This window comes from Botryllus schlosseri, chromosome 3, assembly GCF_051294905.1.
Source record: "Botryllus schlosseri isolate E-star chromosome 3, Bs_hap1, whole genome shotgun sequence".
NCBI lineage: Eukaryota > Metazoa > Chordata > Ascidiacea > Stolidobranchia > Styelidae > Botryllus > Botryllus schlosseri.
Genome location: NC_137238.1, coordinates 2,411,300 through 2,434,287, shown reverse-complemented (window position 1 = coordinate 2,434,287; position 22,988 = coordinate 2,411,300). Strand labels below are relative to the sequence as shown.

Sequence of the window (22,988 nt, the reverse complement as noted above, 5' to 3'; positions counted from 1 at the left end):
AGATTTATCCCAAGGGGGGAATTTTGACTAAAATTTCGGCCAAGGGAGGCACGAGATGAAAAAGGTTGGGAACCACTGGCTTAATGGAATTGCCGCTCAGGTCCTTTTATGCCCTTCCGTATAAATCGAGCGAATGATGCGGAGCTGGTAGTTCTTTGTATTTCATTACCGCAGTAATATGTATACAATCTATATGGAGAATCATTCACAATCATAGAATCACTGTAGCATTGTGGTAATGTGATTATTTCGCTACATTATAAAAGGATTGTCGTTGTTTGTGAGATTCATGGTGCTTTGCAAGTGCAATGGTCATTTACATCGGTCATATATTCTTTATTATGTTCCTGTATTTACCGACTAGTAGCACGGCCCACTTTTAGTCTTTTTCAAGACGCTTATCCCACGCAGATCAGATGAACAGGAGGAGTAGGATTGCATAGAAAACTGTGCTTCGAAACACTTTGTTTAAAACACTTTTTAAATAGTGTTTGAAATAGAGGCCTTTTAAATTTCTTTTTTCAAGTTGTGAAATCATACCATAATTGTGAGAATACTTTCCAAGCACATGTTGTGTGAGCCTAGAGGCAATTACCACCCGATTTATATACGGCGTATGCGATATGGGATGGTTGCAAACCTCAAAATAGTATAGGTTAAACCAGTGGTTCTTAACCTTGCCTCAAGCGCCCCCCAACGGGCGCTGGCAATTTTCAAGGGGGCGGAAACGCTCAGGGGGCGGAAACGCTCAGGGGGCGATATGGGGGGCGCTGGGCTCAAGGGAGCGATAAAGGGGCGCTGAAGAAAAATGGCTTCGCCGTAGATGATGTGGTAGTAGGACATATCCTTAATGACTATTCCGAACAAATGAACATCCAACAAAACATGTCAAATCCCGATATTTTTGGTCGCGCTACGCAACGATGTTACCTACATATGTTTTCATAAATGTAATGGGTTATTATAATTGTTATAAAACGAATTGAGCGTACTTTTAGATCGCCAATTTTCCGTTATGTAAAACACTGCCGTCACGCTTGCTAGGGGTATTTTCAACAAAATGTTTCGCATTAGGTATTATATCCCGCAACGCACAGCATGTGGAAATCGAAGAATAGGGCCATGTATATCACTTTTGATAGTGAGATCCCCTTGTACATAAAATAAGTTTTGAAGCTTTGTGCACGAACTGAATAACGAAATATACTTGTATTCGATAGCTGCAAAATTAAATCGTCAGAATATTTCTTCATCGTGTCATAAAGGATGATATACGATCTCGTGTTGTGGCTCACAAACTCACATGAACGTTATATAATATGAGTTGCTTTGTTTGGAATACATTCATGTTAAAATTAATAACTGGGTACAGTACTATATTCAATGTGATCAGATATATGCATCCCATTCTCAGTTGACTTAGTTATAGTTTCACGAAGCGCACTAAGACAAAATCCAATACCCTTAATTTCTCCATATTGCCAATCGCCGATGTGAATTCGCGAGGGTTCGAACCACAGGGTATGAGACCGTACTCTATTGTTGTCATAACAACCTTGATTTGACCCTGAATATACCACACACAATTATTAATGGTTTATTATAGTCGACTGGTCCTCGAGCGCGATTAAAGCGCGAAATATTTACAATACCAAAGTCCCAAAAATACCGACTGAACGTTGTACTCGAGACTGCTGCAACCCAAACCCCCAATCGGTTAACTCGAAGGGTACTCTACATTATTTCGGTTAATGAACATAAAAATTAAACATCATGTTCTGACGACTCCCCCACTGAAGAACACGCATAATTATAGAAAATAGAAATTGGCATTTCGGCGTCGGCCATTACCACGCCACGACGCACGAAGACATATGAAGTTCCGGTGAATATGGGACTCCGAGAAGTCTGTCAAAAAGATCGCCACCGAGAAAACCTTAGCTGAAGAGGATTGTCCTTATGTTGAGCTTAAACTTCGATGCATATAAGTCTAATTTTCCATTGGTGGTTAAATCGCTCGTGCCGAATTATCAGGTCGTCGCAATCTGAACCCCACAGGACAAATAACATCCATCAGAGAAAATTATTTGCCAGTGACAAAATACCAATTTTGAATCGTGTGCTTACTTTAGTTTAATACGTTTATGCGTTTCAATATCTTTTGACTATATAGCGGACCAGAGGTAACAAAATAACATGAAACGATTTAATTGTACCAACGGGCACGCCCGAATATGTTCAATTATTAATTACGTGGCCTTCATTTTCCAATACAACAGCTCACTCAGCGCTACTGGTAAATCTGATTACGTGGGCTAAGAGGATAAAAAGTTTATAGCAACATATATACGCATTTACAACCTATTTCATTCATGCATTATAGAAAATTTCGGCCCCTAGGGCGACCTGGCCACATAAACTTTGCTGACCGTCGAAATCACGCGACGGGGTTTTTGGGGGGCGAGGCCCTCATGAGTTTGGTTTATCACGCTATGGGTTCCCAAGATAATCGTTCTTTTAGGGGGCTGACGAAGTGCTGTTACGGCCTCCCTCTCACCCATTGTCTTTATTGCAGTCCTTGCAATATGAGGTGGGGGGCGCTGGAGCACGATAATTTTTGAAAGGGGGCGCTGGAAGAAAAAAGGTTAAGAACCACTGGGTTAAACAGAGGTTCGTCAAAGGAGCTATATTTACGCTATGTTTTCAATTGCGAATGTCGATCCATTATGACATCACCATTGAACATTCGGGACGTCATGGCTTAAAAAACAACATGCTTTAAATTAGGGCCTTGTTTCAAACGTATTTGTTTTTAATTGGTTTTTGTTTTAAATGCAACCCAAAGGAGGAGCCTAGATAATCCTCCAGCACCCACAACCAGGGCAAGGTATGGTATGGTAAGATATGGAAGTATGGTATGGTACGGAACGAAATTTCGGTATGGAATATGGAAGAGCGCAAGTATGGTATGGTATGGAAATTTGTCAAGTATGGTATGGAACATTTTCCCATACTTCCATGCTTTTTCCATACTTTGACAGATTCACCTAAAACCATGACAATAATCCTACTTTCGATTTGTCAAATTGATTGCATACGACAGAAAATCGCTCATTGTATGTGTTCAGATCTCATATTGTGATTCATGACTCACCCATCTCGGTCGACATTAGGGTTGGATTATCCGGATAATGGTTAACCGGTTAACCGGTTAACCGCAGGTATTTTCACTATCTGATATCCGGATATTTTTCTGCCGGTTAACCGGATAAAAAAAGAATCGTTGCTAATGCATTTTACACGTTTTAGTAAGCTTCAATAAGTCGTATTCAGTGTTGGCGCGGCCGATTAACGAGAAGCGTGTTGCCAATTAGCGAGATGCGTCTGTACACATTGCACAATTTAATGTGACCAATGTTCCCTCTAAGCTGCGCACGTGCGCAAATGCGCAGTGCTGACACGGTCTCTGCGCACAGAAAATCTAAGTTGCGCACAAAAAATCCGCAGTGATGACCTTTTTTTTAGTCGTTTCGCACTGCTGTCCAAGGGTCTGCGCAGTAAAGGGCGGTGTACACTGAGAATAAGCTAAGCTAGGCTAAACTAAGCTAAACTATGTGAAGCGAACCTGAGGTTCACACTGGCAGCGTAAATTGTGCTCAGTCAGGCGTCACTGAGATCAGCTGATTGTTCGCGCGCTAACAACAAACATTCCCGGCACGATGTCTATTACGGCTGTGATTTTGCAATCTGCATTAATGGATCCGGAGGTACTGATCGAATTGGTAAGGCAATTCCCAGCGCTGTATTTAAAGTCACACAAATCGTAAAGGGCGGTGTACACTGAGAATAAGCTAAGCTAGGCTAAACTAAGCTAAACTATGTGAAGCGAACCTGAGGTTCACACTGGCAGCGTAAATTGTGCTCAGTCAGGCGTCACTGAGATCAGCTGATTGTTCGCGCGCTAACAACAAACATTCCCGGCACGATGTCTATTACGGCTGTGATTTTGCAATCTGCATTAATGGATCCGGAGGTACTGATCGAATTGGTAAGGCAATTCCCAGCGCTGTATTTAAAGTCACACAAATCGTAAGGCGACAAAGTGGCTATGCAAACTGCTAGGAACGCGTGAGCTGGGATGTACAATTTCCAGGTAATTATAAAAAAAACGCGTACAGTACTTCGAACTACTCACCAATTGCTTTGCTTATTTTTTCTCATAGTTGATGAATGTAAAAGAAATGGAATTATCTCCGTGATAAATATCGACGGGAGAAAAAGAATATGCAAGAACAAACCAGATCTGGTTCGGGAAAGTCAAAATACAGGCCGTGGCAGCTAATGCCAATGTTTGATTTTCTGGATGCAGTTGTTGAAATCCGAAGGTAAATGACTATTAGTTACGGTACTGATTAGATACGATTTCCTATCATGAAATAAATTCATATGTTTATTCCAGCACATATTCAAACGTCGACGAATATTGTAGTGAAGAACAGGATTCCCTGGAGGATACACATAATGCCGTCGATACATTACACATGACCCCATGGATACACAAGATCCTCTAGATCAGTGGTTCCCAACGTGGGCGATATCGCCCCCCAGGGGGCGATTTGGCGATCTAGGGGGGCGAAAATTACGAAGGGGGCGATAGGGGGGCGAAAATGGACAAAGGGGGCGACGGGGGGCGAAAATAGCGAAGGGGGCGATAGGGGGGCGATGACGCGTCAAAACGGCTGACCTTTTTTTTTTTTTTTTTTTTTTTTTTTTTTTAGTCATCCACCTAGCCATTCGGAGAGAAAAAACGTTATTTTCAGCTCTGAGCAGAGAAAGATGACCTTTTTTTTTTTAGTCAAACCGCCGGTGATTACAGCCTGTATGCCCAATTATCGGTGCACAAAATTTGGGGGGCGATGATCGGTGTTGACCTTGAAAAGGGGGCGATGGGTCGAAAAAGGTTGGGAACCACTGCTCTAGATACACATGACCCACTAGTTACTTTGACCCTGACTGAAGTTCTGAATGGCGGTTTGCAGAATCAAGGTTAGTACAACATTCAAATTTCACGTAACATGAAAGACGTTGGTCAAGACCAATGTTCCCTCTAATTTTTGACGAGTCTGCGCACACTCACCAACTCACTGCGCATACCCTTGGACAACAGTACGTAAATACCAAAAAAAGGTCATCACTTCGGATTTTTTGTGCACAACTTAGATTTTCTGTGCGCAGAGACCGTATCAGGATCAGCGATGCGCGTTTGCGCAGCTTGGAGGGAACATTGGTCAGGACTTTAGTTACCAGCAGCTCAGTTCAGTTACAAATATTAATTGTGAACACCCTGTCAAATTGTATTTCGTTATGTATATAGAATAGATGTATATTATGTGCCTATCACTCTACAGGACCATTGCATTCTGGAGATCCAGCACCACCGTTGCCAAGTGATTGCAGCACGCCATTAAGCAAACTGGTTCCAGGAAAGCAAAACAAACAAGACTCACGGTCGTCAGATCGTGAGCGAATCATTCTTTCTGCGATTGAACGCCTTACTGCAGGTAATTATTACAATCTTATTTATGAAAAAATATCCTGAATGCATCTAGTTTAATTTTTGTAGATGAGAAAGAAGACGAAGTTGACTTATTCGCACGCATGCTTGCACCGCTCTTGGAGAAGTATGAATCCAGAGAAAAGGCTGAAAGTGGAAATTGAAATTATGAAAGTAGTTGCAGAAAATAGAAGTGAAGATTAGTTGGAGACATGGAATATGTAGTAGCCTCATCCCTTGCCAGTTTTCATGGTTTTACTGGGATGCGCAAATATAATGTCTGTAAATAACATGCAGTTCCCTTCTTTGACTGTTTACTTATGTTTCAATTGTGATGCACCCATATACTTTGTGTATATTGGCATGCAGTAGCCTTCTTTCCTGTAAATAACATGAACCATTTCTAACCTGTTGTTATTTGTGTCAACCTGCAGAAGGTCTTTACTGTGCAAAAAGGCCCTTACGACTGATCAAGTATTGGTGTCCGGCTTTCAGCTTCAGTGTAAACCAGGGTCCATCACTCGACAAAGGTTAATAGGAATACATTTATTCTACAACACGGAATGTTTTCGTTCAGCTCACAGTATAACAATCAGATAAACTCATATTAGTACGGTCGTGCAGTAGCCTACTTCATAGGAAATACAACATGAAAATGGAGACCAGCATGCATTCTACTAGAGTTGCATAAATGTAGGCAACTTTCTCAATGCCACACATACAGCAACAATTCCGTATATCGTAACAGTGGAATCAAAGTATCTATTTTTCAAAACTTGAAGAAATACAGTTTTTGAAAATTTACAATAATTTTCGGCAATATCTTAACCATGCTAATGTCTGTCTCACTAATTCAAAGTTGATCATGGTGAATATATGTCTGCAAGAAGATGAAAACTTTACTTCAAGTCAATTTTCTCAAAATGTGTTAAATTGACTCAAGTCATTTTGATACCACTGTTCAACATTAATGCGAGAGTGAGAGACAGTAGATACAATTACCAATAGCAAGATGATATTGCACAGGAGCATACAACAGTGTTTGACAGCAAGACGCCTAAAAACTTCCAACGTGGCAATAGTTTCAATGTTCTCTCATTAAGAACAGACTTCGACAACTTGAAAATTTTCAGCTTCTACAAATTAGATTAGAATTAGATTACCAGCATTTCATTCTATAATTTCATTCGATAATTGTATACTCTTTTTGAGTTGTCTAGATCACAACCAGGAAAAGGCCTTAGCAAATTGGTTTCAAAGGGAATGCTTCATCCGCAATGAAAACATGAGGGAGAGGAGCAACTTCCCCAGGAAGCGGTTTATCTGGGGGTACACTCAATGTCTTTCCCAAAACATGTTTGCCAAAGGCCGAATTCGCAAATATCGAGCTGTCGCATTGAGCACCGTACGCACCAATGTCAACCACTCTGAACTTGTATGAAGCATCAGCAACTGCTAGTAGCACAATACTAAAATATTTCTTATAGTTGAAGAATAATGAGCCAGAGTTGGCTGGTGCTTGCGACATGACATGCTTCTCGTCTATTGATCCGAGGCAATTTGGAAAATGCCATATTCTATTAAATTCTTCAATTCTTCTTCTTCATTATTGTGCCGAAGCTCTTGAACAAGTCGATGATATTCGCCTAAAAATATAATAATACATCAAATGGTTTCTAATCAATGATCTGTTTTTCAATGTAAGCAATAGGAGCGTACAAATTTTTTTTTCAAATTTCATCGGCTTAGTCGTCAAATCGTCATGTTACCAAATTTGACTCAATTCCAACCAGTAGAACCCGAGGTCAGTCAAATTGGAATTTCGTTCATTTTACAAATAATAGTATTTACGGTGACCAATTGCATCACTCGGTCATGACTAAAAATCATGTTCCAGGCAATGTTACCTCTAATTTTTGACGAGTCTGCGCACACTCACCAACTTACTGCGCAGACACTTGGACGACAGTGCGTAACGACTAAAAAAAAAGGTCATCACTTCGGATTTTTCGTGTGCAACTTAGATTTTGTGTGCGCAGAGACCATGTCAGCACTGCGCATTTGCGCACGTGCGCAGCTGAGAGGCAACATAGGATTTCCAGGTATGCCTGTAGAGCAATGATTCCCAACCGCGGCCCCCAGTTAGCCTTCTTGCGGCCCCCAGAAAATATTAGGAAATCGAGTTATGACAACAAATAAAATTTATATTTATAAAATATACTTGCTTGGCTTGGAGTCTGGAGTTTTTAATTAGGATTGCAGGAAAGTGAGTAGATTGCTATCGTCACTAGGTAAAGACAGGACCATAACTGCCGCATGTGAAACCCCCAACGGGGCAAAAAATTATTTCGTGAATTAGCATAAATTATAGAGTGTTTTTTCAAAATTATGCATCTTTTTCAAAAATTTTTCACTCTAGGCGTGATTTCATGCTGCCAAATATCGAGATTTTTGGGTAGTCATCCCCAAGAAAAAATGCGTAAAATTTATAAAAATAGGCATTGGGCAAATCGGCGTTGGCCATTACCGCGCCACGACGCACCAAGACATATTAAGTTTTAGGCCATGTAACATGCGACTCCAAGAAGTGGGTCAGAACGATCGGCAGCGAGAAAACCTTGGCCCAACAGGACTGCCCTTATGATGACTGAAGACTTCGTTATATATACAAAATACTGCCTAGGTAATCTGAACCTCACGGGACAGGGAAAAATTATATTCCAGTGAAGAAATAACAATTTGAAATCGTGTGCGTCTTTCAGTTCAGAAGCCTACGTTTGGGCGATTCTATATTTTTGATATAGCAGACAGGAGGTCACGAAATAACTTGTTACGGAATCATACTAACGGGCCCTACAGTTTCCAAGACACCTTACTCGGCTCTACCGGTTAATCTGATTACGTGAGAAGCGAGGACAAGAAATTGATAGCAATATATATGCAATTCCCGATCATATTGAACGATTTTATCATCAATTATCGAAAATTTTCGCGCTTCGCTCTGGCCCACTTAACAGTACCATTAGTTTTGTGGCAACAGCGAAAAGGTAACAGGGGTAGGTTTATCATCCTATGGGAGCCCAAGACCCAAGTTTATTTTATTTTTATTTATTATTATTTTTGGGGAGGGGGCTGACGAAGTGCTGTTTCGTACCTGCCAACGGGTATACGCTAGTAGATGTTTAATTATTTTTGAGTAGTCCCACCTTTTCAAACACACCTCCCTCGGCTCTACATGTAAAACTGATTACGCGAGCAGAGAGAGGATAAAAATTGATGGCAATATATATTCGATTCCCGATCGTATTGACCGATTCAATCTGAATTATAGAAAATTTTCGCGCTTATAGGCGATAAAAGCTGACTCACAAAACTGCCCCGAAAGCAGCATAATTGGTAGTCCTACAGCTCACGACCGAAGCGTCCGAATAATTTAATAGGTCTGGTCATTATCGAAAGCTAGTGTTGCAATGAATGCAAAAATACGAATTGAAATCTCGCCAGCGCAATAAAACTACTCCTAAATAGCCACCAAGGGTCGATTGTTCTGAGCACTGGGAGCGCAGCAGCACAATGACCATAACAATAACGATTGATCAGAATACTGCCGATTTTCATATATTGATGACTATTTTGGGTATGTTTCATTGCCCTGGTATTGGTGCGACCCCGACCGACTCTGAAATTCTAAATTTGGCCCTGACACCGAAAAAGGTTGGGAACAACTGCGGTAGAGGTAGGGATGTCTTTCCTATTTGTTTTGATCTTGACAAGGGCCTATGGTGGTGTTTGGATGGAGACATCGCCAATAAACAAAAAAAAAAGATACGGCACGGATTAGCAGGAAATTGGTCCACCTCATTGAAATAGCCAAGTGGAAAGGATAGTGAGATAATTGAGAATTGGCTATGCCATTGAATAGTATTTATGAGTTGAAAAAAGCATTTATGGTACTTCACATAAGTGCTGAGCAGTGGTTCTCAAATTTTCACCTAGTGGACCGATAAAATTTTATAAGGTATTTGGCGGGCCGGTGAAACATCAAAAATTGAAATCAGCCAAAAATGATATCGCTTTTGGCACGGATGGTTCTAGAGCAGGGTCGTCAAACATACGACCCGCGAGTCGCATCTGGCCTGTCAGACAACTTTTTCCAGCACACGAACCGATTCTGAGTAGGTTAAAATTGGTACTGGGAAATACTTCATTTCATAAGAGTAATATAAAGCATTAGTGGTCTACCTACCTAAAGTTTCTCTTTTCTTCAATATTGGGTCAACCCTCAATCTTTTCTTTTCTTCAGTTTCAGTCAAAAGTAACAAAGTCAACGCCAAGGAGTCGTTTTTTCTTTCCGTCTCTACTCATCAATACCGGCATCGCGATATACTGATTCGACTACGACCGCGAGTCCGAGTTGCCGCCGCTGTGCGCTTCCCTACGCCACGAAAAAAACGCTCGGAGATCGATTTTCGAGCGCAGTGAGGCGAAGCGTAATGAAGCGTATTGAGGCGTAATGAGGCGCTCCAAATTATAATAAACAAACAGAGCCTTCGCCTTCAATGTAAACTAGTGTCCATCACCCTTAAGTTGGTGAGTGGTCGCAGACTCGTCGAAAATTAGAGGGAACATTGAATGTGATGCGATCTCCTGCTGAGAAGATCGTTAAATTAGGTCATTGATTGCCGCGCGCTCGGCTATCGTATCTGACCTGATTTATCGCGTCTTCAACAAGCCGATAGTTCCACTGGATTGAAGAATCGCATCTGCAATAGGCCATGTGCATTGTGCAGTGTACACACTATTCAATCGCTGACCTGCACAATCGCATCTTCATTGGCTTGGTGCTCACGATATTATCGTTGACCTACACCAGGGGTCACCAACACGCGGCCCGCGAGGTCATATTTTGCGGCCCGCGAACCCATTTGAAATTTTGAATGAACACCGAGTAAATAATATTGAAATGCTGAAATTAATTCCAGTTTCAAAATGTTGTTGATCAAAATATTCTATTCTCATGTGACCTACATTATTTTCACTCACTCGTTGAAAACACATTGGCGATGGTAATTCCACTCCCTCGAGAGATGATCAGCTGATAGGAAGTGGTACACTTTGTGACGTAATAATGGACCAGACATTGACAATGATCGAGACGCATAGGCCTACAAAACAGTTCGATACTTCCTCATACGCGTACTAGGTGAGTTGGAGTCTGGAATCGTGTTTCTCGCGATTTTTCTTCCCTACATACTTACGATGCCCAAAAGAAAGATATCGGACGAGAACAGGACATTTCAGGAAATATGGGAACTGAACTATTTCGTTTCAGAGTGCAACGGCCAAATACAATGTCTCGTCTGCTATTCTACCATTGCTGTCCGAAAGGAATACAATGTTCGTCGCCACTATGAGTCTTTACACAAGGATAAGTTTCAAGACTATACTGGAAAACACCGTGAACAGAAGTTGACGCAACTAAAGAATTCTTTGAATAAGCAGCAGAGCCACTTCTCAAATCTGAAAAAAGCAAATGAACTGTCAGTTAAAGCCAGTTTTGCCCTATCTGAAATGATTGCGCAGGACTCGAGACCATTTGTCGAAGGAAATTATGTGAAGCGATGTCTACTGAAGGCTAGTGAAATATTATGTCCAGAAAAGATCAAGCTCTTCGAGGACGTCAGTCTTTCAGCCAGTACAGTTGCTCGTCGTGTCACGGAATTGGCTGCAGACTCGTATCAACAACTATCCTCAATTGGAAAGAATTTCCAATCATTTTCATTGGCACTGGATGAGAGTACCGACATCACCGACAGCGCTGTCTTGGCTGTATTTGTCCGAGGAGTCGACAGAGATTTTAACGTCACGGAGGAACTTCTGGAGGTCCTGCCAATGAAAACTACGACGACAGGGCGAGACATATTCCGCGAGCTAAACAAATGTGTCGACCATGCCGATTTGGATTGGTGTAAGCTGGTCTCAGTAGCCACCGATGGAGCTCCAGCCATGAGGTCAGAAAAAGTAGGCCTAGTTGGGCTTCTACGAAACAAGATGACGACATTAGGCGTTCCTATCCATGCCATACATTGCATTATACACCAAGAGGCATTGTGTAGCAAATATTTGGGAATGAGTGGTGTTATGAACGTAGTAGTAAAAACCGTGAATTTCATTCGCTCGAGGGGCCTGAATCATCGTCAGTTCAAAGCTTTCTTAGAAGCCACCGAGAGTGAGTATGGCGAAATATTATACCACACGGAAGTGCGATGGCTCAGTCGTGGTAATGTGCTGAGACGTTTTTTCGCATTGAGAGATGAGATTGGTTTATTCATGGCGCTGAAAGATGCAGACGTGCCAGAGTTGGGAGACGCACAATTCATTTCTGATCTTGCGTTTTTATGCGATATTACGGCACATCTGAACGATTTAAACACCACATTACAAGGTCGAATGAAAGTTGTAACTGCGATGTACGATTCAATCAAATCATTTAGGCGCAAACTGATGCTATGGACAAAGCAACTTGAAGTCGGAAACCTTGCTCATTTTGCAACTCTCCGGTCGTTGACAACAGTCGAGCTCGGGAATATGAAGCAATATTCTGATAAACTCATGTTGTTGAATACGGAATTCAATTCAAGATTTCAGGATTTTGTGACTCTGGAAAATGAACTTGCTCTTTTTGCTACACCAATGACTATTGATGTCGGATCAGTCACCGAGGAATATCAAATGGAATTGTTGGATCTCCAATGTGACTCGGCAATGAAGGAAAAGTATTCGGAAGTAGCCTTGCCTGAATTCTTCAAGTACTTGCCGCAGCATTAGTTTCCGAAGCTTTCTTCGCACTTCCGGAAGATCCTCGCAATGTTTGGCAGTACGTATGTCTGCGAGCAATTTTTCTCGACCATGAAGATCAATAAATCAGCCTTACGCTCGCGACTAACAGATGAGCATCTCAAAGCAATTTTGAGACTTGCGAACCAACGCTCCATCAGCCCTGACATCGATTCTTTAGTCGCTGGAAAGCGTTGTCAGGTCTCAAGCGCAGCGTATAATTTAATCATATTTGAAGTGATGATCATGATGTTTTTTTCGTTGTATTGAAATTTCGTTAATAAACAATGTTTCTTTTGTCGTAACTATATGCCTATGGCCACGTTAGGAAGTGCACGATGATGTAGTAGACTCAGTAATGTTTCATAAACATGCTTTCTAAGATGTATGGCGTGTTTGTCTCGCTACTACATTATTGCGGCCCGCGACCTCGTGCAAGTCTAAAAAGTGGCCCGCGACCCCTTTTGAGTTGGCGACCCCTGACCTACACAATCGCATCTGCAATAGGCCTACGAACGATATAGTCGCTGGCCTAACCATCTCGGACCCAGCATGCATTGGCTCCTATCTCTCGATGGCTTGTTGACGATATGCCTTTAAGTGTATTCTAATTAGTGATTCCGAGAGTGACACCGCGAAACTGAATGACATCGAATGTTCGCAAAAATGTGCGTGCGTGCAAGCGTAATTGATTTCCGCTGATGATTAATTCGAAAAAAAAATCGAAACCCCCTGATTTTATTTCAATCCCCCTACATTTTCGGCTGGCTGCGTGCCTGATCACGTGAATTAGAGCGAGGTATCATGTCGGCATCAATTCCAGTGTCAGCTAGTCGTCCTTCTAGAACTCCAAACCTAAACATAAGGATGGTCAAAAGGATGTAAAGCCGTTGAAGTTTCCGGCGTACGACCTGCCAACCTTTTGACTCTCTACGAAGCGCTGCTTTCTATTCAGCCCACTTCTGTGGAAGCTGAAAAAGCATTCAATGAACGTGGACTCTTTGTTACAAAATTCCGGTCCCGGCTACAGGATCCCACAATTGATGCATCTGTGCTTTCAAAAGAGGGCATTGCAGAAGCAGTGAACATTAAATTTGCGTGGTTTTTCTCGTATTCGCTCATACTGCGCGCGTAGGTACTTAGGTAGGTACTCTACAATAACACTGTGTAATGATTTTGCGATCCGTTTTACATGCAGATCTAATGAAATCGATTGTCTCACTTAGCAGTTATTATCCGGTTAACCGGTTAGATAAATTCCAAAATATCCGGATATATCCGTTATCCGGATAGTGAAAATTATTGATATCCGAACTAACCCTAGTCGACATCTATTTGAAGACAACAAAGTTGCGCGACGCGCATACGAATGAAGATGACATTATGGATGATATTCATTCCAAGTTAAATAGCATAAAATAAATGATATTCGACCGCTGTCGCGTTACAATTGCATTTGCTTATCTTAATTTCCACTACGTAAATAACCAATGAGATTTTAAAATCGTAGACTCTAAGAATGTAGAAGTCATATGAATATTTTTATCAATTTGTTGAACTTTGAAATAATTTTCTGTGCTTTGGCAGGATGATCACCAAGCAATATCAATTTGACAGAACCATAATTGTAATTCAAAAATATGTAGCTTGTCCTGAGGCGATATTACGATATGTCGGCCTACAACACGCATTGTTACTTCATGAAATCAGGTTATTTCTGATATAATGGACCATTGGACAGCGGACACCTTGATGTTGGCTAATGAAGCTATTGAGTGTGGCCCATGGTTATAAACAAGTCACATGGCTCCGAGTCACAAGTCACTCTCACTTTTATAGTTTTGACTCGAGTCAAGTCGAGTCATTTTCACTAAACGGAGAGTCAAGTCCGAGTCCAAGTCAAATAAGCAGAAGGCCGAGTCCGAGTCATGGTATTATGACTAGAGTCCGAGTCCAAGTCATTGTGTTGACTGTTCACTTTCCAGTTAAAGTCGTGTTAAACTCACTTTTTATAACTCTGTTTGGTGATATCGAAGGGTTCGCATTTATAATATACTAATTTTCCCTACTTTGGGAAGTTTCTCGTCGCATTTTCAAGTACCAGTACCAATAGACGAAATCCCAAGATTGTGGTTACTTAATTCTTATAAAAATTACAATGAAATGTCGGTCTTGGCCGTCCGAGTCTCGAGTCATATGACTTAGTTTGAGTCATGCCCAATGACTCGAGTCCAAGTCGGGTCAATGAAAAGATTGATTTGAGTCGAGTCATCAGAAAATCGTGATTCGAGTCGGTTTCCAGTGAGTCATGACTCGAGTTATTACAACCCTGGTGTGACCCACAAATTGGCGGGGAAAATATACATTTCATCAGCTGTCGCGAAATTATTGTAGTGATGTAAAATTATATTTAAAGATATATTCTAATGCAAGTGTTTCCAACCGGTGGGGAATACCCCAATTGTGGGGCTTCAATTTGATAATAGACTCACTTGAAAAACAAATTCTTTACATTATTAACTTCGTTTATTAAACGCCTGTATGAAATGCCGATCGTATATATCTCTATATTTCTTCGCTCATTTGTAATTCAGCAATTCGTACTATCAGTGCCACCAATTAGTGAGAATCGATTGGACAGCGGCACGAGATCCTACGGATAGATACGCAACAGCCGTCGACACGGTCTCTTGCCCTGAGGAAATCAGTGCTCAGCAATCTGAACGCAGCATAATTGCTATCCCATTTCAAATTACATTCCCCGTTATGTGCGTGTGCTGCATGTCGCTTCACGATAACAGGAATTCTAACGTGAGGTATTGCAATCGGGTTTCCGGTTCATTCTATAGGCAGATTAATCACTCTATCATGCGAGTTGCTTGGACCATAACTGCTTGCGTAGCACAGTCCGTGTTCGATAGCCCGTTCTTTTTAGAATATTCACCTACGCAGCTTGCCACCCAACTGATTGACCTCCAGTACTCACGCTGAAAGTCTACACTACAGGAGTTCTGTAAAGTCGTCGTGCCATTATAGCGCAGAGAGCGATTAGAGTGCGTAATATACCAACAGTCACAGAACGTTTTAAAAGTACGCCCCTTTGCTTGTTTGTTTGTTTATTCGTCACTTCATCTTGTTGGTTCTCCCCTAACAACACGTATTTGGAACTGCACCCACGCAGATATATTTGGTTTGCTGTGCAAAGGGGTGTTCAGACACCGTTTGGCGTGACCCTTCCAAATATATTGTAATTGAACATTTGGGTTAAGCTCGTGAGGACTGGAAGAGGAGGCGAATTAACACTGAAGATGATTCATTTTTTTCGATAACATGAAAATAATCCTCGCCCCACCACCGGCTTCCCTTTGGGTATTTAAGATTTTAATGTGCAGTGATAAGTTTTCCCGGCATAACATGAAAGGTCCCGCTATCGCAATCTGCGTTTCGGTCCACCTTTTGCCTACCCCTGATACCGTTAGCTCATAGTTAGGTGTTTTCTCCAACATATATTCAATTCATATTATTAACTGGACATTAGTAGCAGAATTAGGCCATCGAGCGTACTAGATTGTTTGCGGGATAAGGGCAGTATTCTTCATTGACGAGCAGGACCGTAACTGCCGCACCCCAAACCCCCCAATTGGGGGGGGGCCCGAGCTCGAAGGGGGCCCAAAATTATTTCGCGAATTAGCATAAATTATTGAGTATTTTTCAAAAATTTATGCAACTTTTTCAAAAAATTTTCGCGCTGCGCGCGCTTTAAAGTTGCCAACTTTCTTAGTTATTTGGTAGCCTACTCTTCCCTAAGACAAAATACGCAAGATTTATTGAAATGGACATATCGGCGAGACATTTAAGGTTTTAGAACATGTAGCATGCGACTCCAAGAAGTGTGCCAGAACGATCGGCAGCGAGAAAACCTGGGCCAAAAAGGACTGCCCGCTTACGCTGACCGAAAACTTCGTTATATATGCAAAATGCATATAGGTTTAATTGTCCATAGGCGCCTAAATGACTGGCGCCGAATGTTCCTGTCTTGGCAATCTGAACCTCACAAGACAAATACCATTCCGCATGGAAAAATTGTATGCCCGTGAAGAAATACCAATTTGAAATCGTGTGCGTCGTTAGTTTAGTACATTTGGGCGATTCTGTATTTTTTGATATAACAGACAGGAGATCACAAAATGACATCATGAAACGAAGTCATACCAACGGGGCCGCCCGCCCGAATATTTTTAAATTAATATTTACGGGCCCTACAGTTTCCAAGACACCTCATTCAGCTCTACCGGTAAATCTGATAACGTAAACAGAGAGAACAAGAAATTGATAGCAATATATATGCAATTCCCAATATTATTGACCGATTTTATCATGAATTATCGCGCTGGCTCACTAAACTGGGGACCTTATTTCGTGACAAAAGCGAACAACGTGATGGGGGGTGGGGGCGGTTTATCACCCTATGGGAGCCCAAGACCCAAGTTTTATTGGGGGGCCTGGCCAAGTGCTGTTTCGTTCCTGCGAACGGGTATACGCCCGAATATGTTTAATTATTATTGAGGGGTCCTACCATTTCAAATACACCTCACTTAGGTCTACCGGTAAATCTGATTACGTGGGCAGAGAGAGGATAAAATTGATAACAATATATATTCAATTCTCGATCATATTGACCGATTCAATGATGAATTTTGAAATTTTCCGCGCTTCGCGCGTCTACAAAGCTGGCCCACTAAACGGACGCTCAACACACACGATTAGTAGCGGTAAACAGCGTATAGCCAAGGGGGGTCTGGGGGGCGAAGCCCCCCCAGAGGTTCGGTTTATCACCCTATGGGGGGCCCATGACCAACGTTTTGGGGGGGGCCTGACGAAGTGCTGTTACGGCCCTGTTGACGAGTCTTAGTAACTGGGGACAAAACGATTCCGTGATTGGCTTGTCTATAAGCTACTCTTCCGTATATGCTCAGTGAGCATATACGGTGAGCATTGCTCACCATTACTTCGATATTACGCATTATAGTTTAAAAAAAAATTAATCACTTTTCCACGTTCACGAAGTTGTAGGTACGCTAAAAAAAATTATCGACTGCTGCTACAACATAAAACATCAATAGTCGACACTCTGCGCGTAAAATTTACAAAGGGATCACAATACTACTTGTCGTACCAACCAGAAGGGACACCATGGGATCACAGTCTTCACCACCTAATCTAGTGGTTTTCAAAGGTCCCCCCTGGGGTGTTAGCGACCTCGAAGATGCACTATAGCTACTAGATGCTGGGCGGCTGGGGTTTTTAAACAAAATTGGACGTTATATACTCACTGCAGAATTCAGAGCGGTAAATCCATTAGTTAGTATCTATATTTGTGCACCAAAAATAAATAGATGGATATATGGTGACGTCGCTCCCTGTTGTACGATGCATGTATTCAATCTGAAATCATGACGTCGCTCACGCACACGTAGAACTACTAATAAAATACGTAAGTTACTGTATAGCTACATGCTGCAGTCCGTTATTATCAGTTAATATAGAGGATCGAATACGAAGCCTCGAGAAGTTGAGCGAATTGATGTGGTACAATACACTACCGGTTCGTGAGAATATAAGCTCATAAACCATATTCGTTCGATATAAATCATACAAGAGTATTGGTAAAGGTGAGCACTGCGCAACGTAAGCACTGGGCCGTCTAAGAATCAAAGATACGTTGCTATTAGATTAATCAACTGCTAGTGCTAGTACGACAACGGAAGCTGTGATCGTTGCGTTTGCGGTCAATTTATTTGCGATGTAACAATGGAGGATCAGTGAAACGTACAATCAATCAGTGAATGACTGGTTGCTCTCGCGAGTGACGCCGGCGTATCACGTAACCCCGACACCGACATACATAAGATAGAATGATTTATTCGACACCGTTTACTTAATGACTTGAAAATGACTAGTAAATTTTGCTCCGAGTCACGAGTCAATCCACATTTCTGAAGCGCCGAGTCAAGTCAAGTCGAGGCATTTTTATAAAGTAACTCGAGTCAAGTCAAGTCAGACGAAAAAGTTGACTCGAATCTGACTCGAGTCATCCCAACACTGGTGGAATCTGATATCTTTGTTGATCAGCCAACTGCAACCTCAGTCCCGCGCACACTGTAAACAAAATAGGTGTCGTTCCGTAGTATTACTTCTCACATAATCATGTGAATGGGTGATTTGCAGTCTATAAATGGTTTAGGGGTCAAATGTTGAAATTTTACTTCAAAATTTTGCGTGATAATTGTAACTGCAGAATTTTAAAGCCTATTCTTGGTACACGACCACGTGGCACTGTCAGCTGCCTATGCTTCGGTTGTAAATAAAGTACGTGTAGTGGTGAAATACAGTAACTTATTCATGCGTCACAATCACGAAGCAGTTACGTATGGCGAGAATATTAAAGGGTGAAATTCTGCGGCAACAATAATTGCAACTATACACACGTAAACCGACAAGGGTTGCGAAAGGTTCACTAGAACACCTACTAGGTGTTCAATAGCACCTGTCTGGTGTGTGTGTGAGATTCGTCAACGAAACCCGGTCTATGAATTAACTAATTACCTCGATTACACGCTTCCTTTATGTAGCTGTGAAAATGACTAGTGGATAAATCGATAACGTATGGAGTTAGGTGTTTTCACAGCTCTGGCATCTGGTTCCTGAAATACCAGACACGTCTATGTCTGATACTAGGGAACTAATTTGAACATGCATTTGGCTTAATCGATTTGAAACGCTGTACAGCAATCATACATAACAGCACCAATAAAATCATGCCCATCTCGATTCCAGAGGTGCAAATGAAATCCAGTGGCAGCGTCATAAAGTTGTGAAGTAGCGACCCGACGAACGGAAAGAGTAACGCTCCAATACCAGTAGATAAGGTCCAAACTCCAGACAGCGCGCTGTGCGACGCAAAGTCACTCTGTAAGTTGACATCGTCCCCAACCGTTTGATATATCAACTCGCCGAACCCGCTAACCAAAGTGAGGGCAGATGAAAACCCACACATACTAAGCCCTGCAAACATGCCAACCCGTGTTTGGTTTGGAGTGTATATCACTGGGTGCGATATTAGACCAGTCAAGCCAATGGCCAAAAGTAAACGCCTTGAATTACGACCAGTACTGGCGATGATTCCAGCGATGGGCGACGTAATCCCGTTCGCTACCGCCGACGCTAGAACCGCCAACGCAATGTCTACTTCGGTCAATCCGCGATAGCATATACACGCTACCCAGAACAACCGACAGCCCGGCGGTCCCGTCCGCCAGGCAAGTACATCCCAGGATTAGAATAGAAGCCGGTTTGTGAATGACGTTCATTATTCGTGAGCTTCTGATTCCGCCAATTTCCGCACAATATCTCCGGAGAAGAAAGTACCCACATGGGATGAGAGGAGCCATAACACACCCCGCAATTGCGAAAGGTAGCAACAGACCCTCGAAATTACGGTATAGTATACTCCCTATCAACGGACCCACGATATAACCGATCGCTGTCATGGATTGGGCCATCCCATATACCTGAGTTCTATGTTCGGGGTACTCAAGACAAATGATGGTAAGTTCGGCGACGAAATAAGCCGCTTGGGCGATTCCTTGTAGAGATCTGATCGCGACAGCCCCCAAAAACATCATGTCAACGCTCTTCGTGTAATCCAACAATCCGAAACAAGCTTCTGCGATTACGTAACAGGACAATCCACAGAGGAGCAAGCTTTTGCTGTCCATATATATTTGGTATTTTCCAAACACCAGACTACTGATTGCCATCGCCAGAGGAGTGATTTGAAGTGATATGGCAGCTGCACCTCCGTCCCCCCTCTCTCTAGTAGTGCTTTGGGCATGAATGGAATGGGGAAAGAATCGCAGAGGTAGACAAGGAGGTCACCCACGAGACAATACAGAAGTACAAGCCTTTGACGAAAGTTGGTGTACTTCCACAATGTCCATACCACGAGCTTTGGTCGCGTTTGTTCGCTTGAGCTGATGCGCCATCGTGGCCAGTCAGAGGAAGAGTCTCTGAGATATTTCTTTTCTCCTCCATTTTCACAGTAGATTCAAGCAGTTATTAAAGTTAGAATATCGCTTATATCAATAATTGATGAATATTAGTTCGCCCACAATAATTTTGTTTAAAAGAGATTATCAAATCGCTCGAAATTTGTAGCCCCCATATTTAGATTATAAATGGTGGCTGTTCAACATCACCATATATAGTAGGGCTCTTCAAAAATGACTTTTTTTCTCAAATCGCACTGGCTACTTGATCAAACTGTTAGGTTACCTAATTTAGGCCTACATACCAAATTTGGTTCAATTCCAACGATTAGCCGCATTGCTACAGGAGAAAAAAGTTTCTATTTATTATGTAAAAATAAATAACAAAAAATTTGAAAATTTTCTGTTCACCCCATGAAAGTGTTAGGTTGTCTATAGAAACGATGCTCACCAAATTTGGTTCAATTCCAACCAGTAGAAGCGGAGTTATCGCCGTCGAAAAATTGAGATTATGAATAAAATAGTATTTACGGTGGCCAATTCTTTAATTATTAATTATAGTGGTACTCGTTTGATGCTGAATTTCTTTTCATGCTGCTAGCGCGATACAGAGGGTGGTCGGAAGTTCAGCTGGAAAGAATTCCAACCGAAGCTGTTTATAATGACTGAAAAATGTGTAATGTATGAAAAGGGTTCACTGTGCAGAACCTACCTGGGTTCGTTTGCGAAGGCAAACCTCTAAATTTCTGAGGTTCACACACCAAATGCGAATGTGAATCCCACGTTCACAACATCCATAGCATATGCTATGCATGAACTGGAATTGCATACCTGCGTTTTGAGGGTATGGTACTAAAACATCAGAATAATATAGAACACCCTAATTACGTTCTGCTTTCCAAACTCTTATAAGGAATATTACATCCGATATGCTATGCTTTTCACGTCTCTGGTCTGCTGCCTATACGATAATCCCGATGCGGGGCGTTGTTCCTCTGCAGTAACATTACTTCTCCACGACTAGCACTTGCGAAAAGTGACGTGTTACAGTATTACGAAGTAATCAAAACTAGATCGACGTCCTGTGGATTATAAAAAACGGTGATAAAACGTGAATCGTGTCTTACTTCCTATTTCAGGAGTTTTTTTGCTTCACAGCTGTTCTTGTTTAATGCGCACACACTGTTCTTTCGCAAATTCATGTCATCTGATTCCAGTGTTGGGATCAAGTCACTACCTTCGAGTCACGAGTCATCTCGAGTCATTGCAGATTTTGACTCGAGTCAAGTCAAGTCACTCGATTTTCAAAGGTGACTCGAGTCAAGTCAAGTCAAGTCAAGTCAAGTCACGAGTCAAGTCACTAGTCGAGTCAAGTTGAATTTTCAAAGTACGATACTGTACATGATTCAAGGTCATTGCATATTGCTAACTGTTTTAAATACGGATGGAGTCCCCATTTATTCTGAATCGAGGAACGAATAAAGAGTTGATTATACACGCACGAAGGCGCTCGATCGCCCATCATATGTAGAACTGTCAAGCTTCACAAGTATAGCGGTATAGCCTCAGTCTATAAAAGGGGAGGGAAAACTGCGACTCGCGAGCCTCATGCTGCATGCTCTTTGAGTCTTTGATTGCGACTCTTCAATGAGTGTGCAGGTGATAATGAACGTAACCCACTGTGCCTTTTCCGTCAAGATTCGCCCAATAATCACACAGCTAGAATTGAAACGTCACCAAACACCAAAACCTTAATTTCCAATTCCAAGAGTTACCCAAAAAAGACATGTTTACGAGTTATTATGATTACCGAGCTCCGCACTGTTTGACGTCATATCAGTCCGATTTCAAACACCTTGCAGCGTAGGTGGAGACGCATCGTCTGATACCACACAATAATAAACTTCATTCGATACCCTACATTCCCTCGTGACGAAATATAGTAGTATATATCAATTTTTGTGTTGTGAGTCGTTTAAGGCAACGATTTTTGATATGCGGCTCGCGCGTGAAGCAGCTCTGCCCACCTGATCTATAATTTTCAGCCAAAATATAGGATAGCATATGAAGCATCAGACGGTTCAATAAAATGATATGGAGCAATACCCTACCCACATATATATATCCATGATATAAAACTATAAACGTATGGACAATATTCGTTCGACTTAAAGCACGCAACAGGGTTGGTTTAGGTGAGCAAGATTACGACAATGTAAGCTATAAGCTCCGATCACTGCGCTAACGATCAATTCATTAGTGATGTAACAATGGAGGCTCGGAAAAACGCGCAATCATTGAGTGATTGGTTAACAATCCGAACTTATACAAGATACGGCGATTTATCCGACATCGATTACTTGATGACTTGAAATTGACTCGTAAATTTTGCTTCGAGTCACGAGTCAATCTGCATTTTTGAAGCGTCGAGTCAAGTCAAGTCAAGTCATTTTTGCAAAGTGACTCGAGTCAAGTCAAGTCATACGAAAAAGGTGACTCGAGTCATCCCAACACTGTCTGATTCACGACAATGAATATTGTATTGCTCA

The 22,988-nt window shown here is 41.9% G+C and overlaps 2 protein-coding genes and 1 long non-coding RNA gene across 3 annotated transcripts; all 3 read left to right on the top strand.

Annotated features, from left to right (window-relative positions):
• Positions 1 to 3,822: 3,822 nt before the first annotated feature.
• On the top strand, positions 3,823 to 4,623 carry LOC145435537 (uncharacterized). The gene is made up of 3 exons (XR_013913880.1): positions 3,823 to 4,153; positions 4,224 to 4,385; positions 4,460 to 4,623. It is a non-coding gene; the product is annotated as an uncharacterized LOC145435537 (long non-coding RNA).
• A 58-nt stretch (positions 4,624 to 4,681) lies between these two features.
• On the top strand, positions 4,682 to 5,961 carry LOC145435536 (uncharacterized). Its single transcript, XM_080312805.1, has 3 exons — positions 4,682 to 5,046; positions 5,409 to 5,561; positions 5,624 to 5,961. Exons 1-3 carry the CDS (start codon positions 4,917 to 4,919, stop codon positions 5,716 to 5,718), a joined length of 378 nt encoding a protein of 125 aa, XP_080168931.1. The 5' UTR covers positions 4,682 to 4,916; the 3' UTR covers positions 5,719 to 5,961.
• Positions 5,962 to 10,611: 4,650 nt separating this feature from the next.
• LOC145435534 (general transcription factor II-I repeat domain-containing protein 2-like) lies at positions 10,612 to 13,721 on the top strand. The gene has a single exon (XM_080312804.1). It carries the CDS (start codon positions 10,814 to 10,816, stop codon positions 12,380 to 12,382), a length of 1,569 nt encoding a protein of 522 aa, XP_080168930.1. The 5' UTR covers positions 10,612 to 10,813; the 3' UTR covers positions 12,383 to 13,721.
• The last annotated feature ends 9,267 nt before the right edge of the window (positions 13,722 to 22,988 follow it).

Coding starts and splice junctions, on each gene's coding strand:
- LOC145435534 (XM_080312804.1), top strand. CDS start 10,814: ATGCCCAAAAGAAAGATATCGGACGAGAACAGGACATTTCAGGAAATA.
- LOC145435536 (XM_080312805.1), top strand. CDS start 4,917: ATGATCGGTGTTGACCTTGAAAAGGGGGCGATGGGTCGAAAAAGGTTG. Junction 5,047..5,408: donor TGGCGGTTTGCAGAATCAAG/GTTAGTACAACA, acceptor ATCACTCTACAG/GACCATTGCATTCTGGAGAT. Junction 5,562..5,623: donor GATTGAACGCCTTACTGCAG/GTAATTATTACA, acceptor TAATTTTTGTAG/ATGAGAAAGAAGACGAAGTT.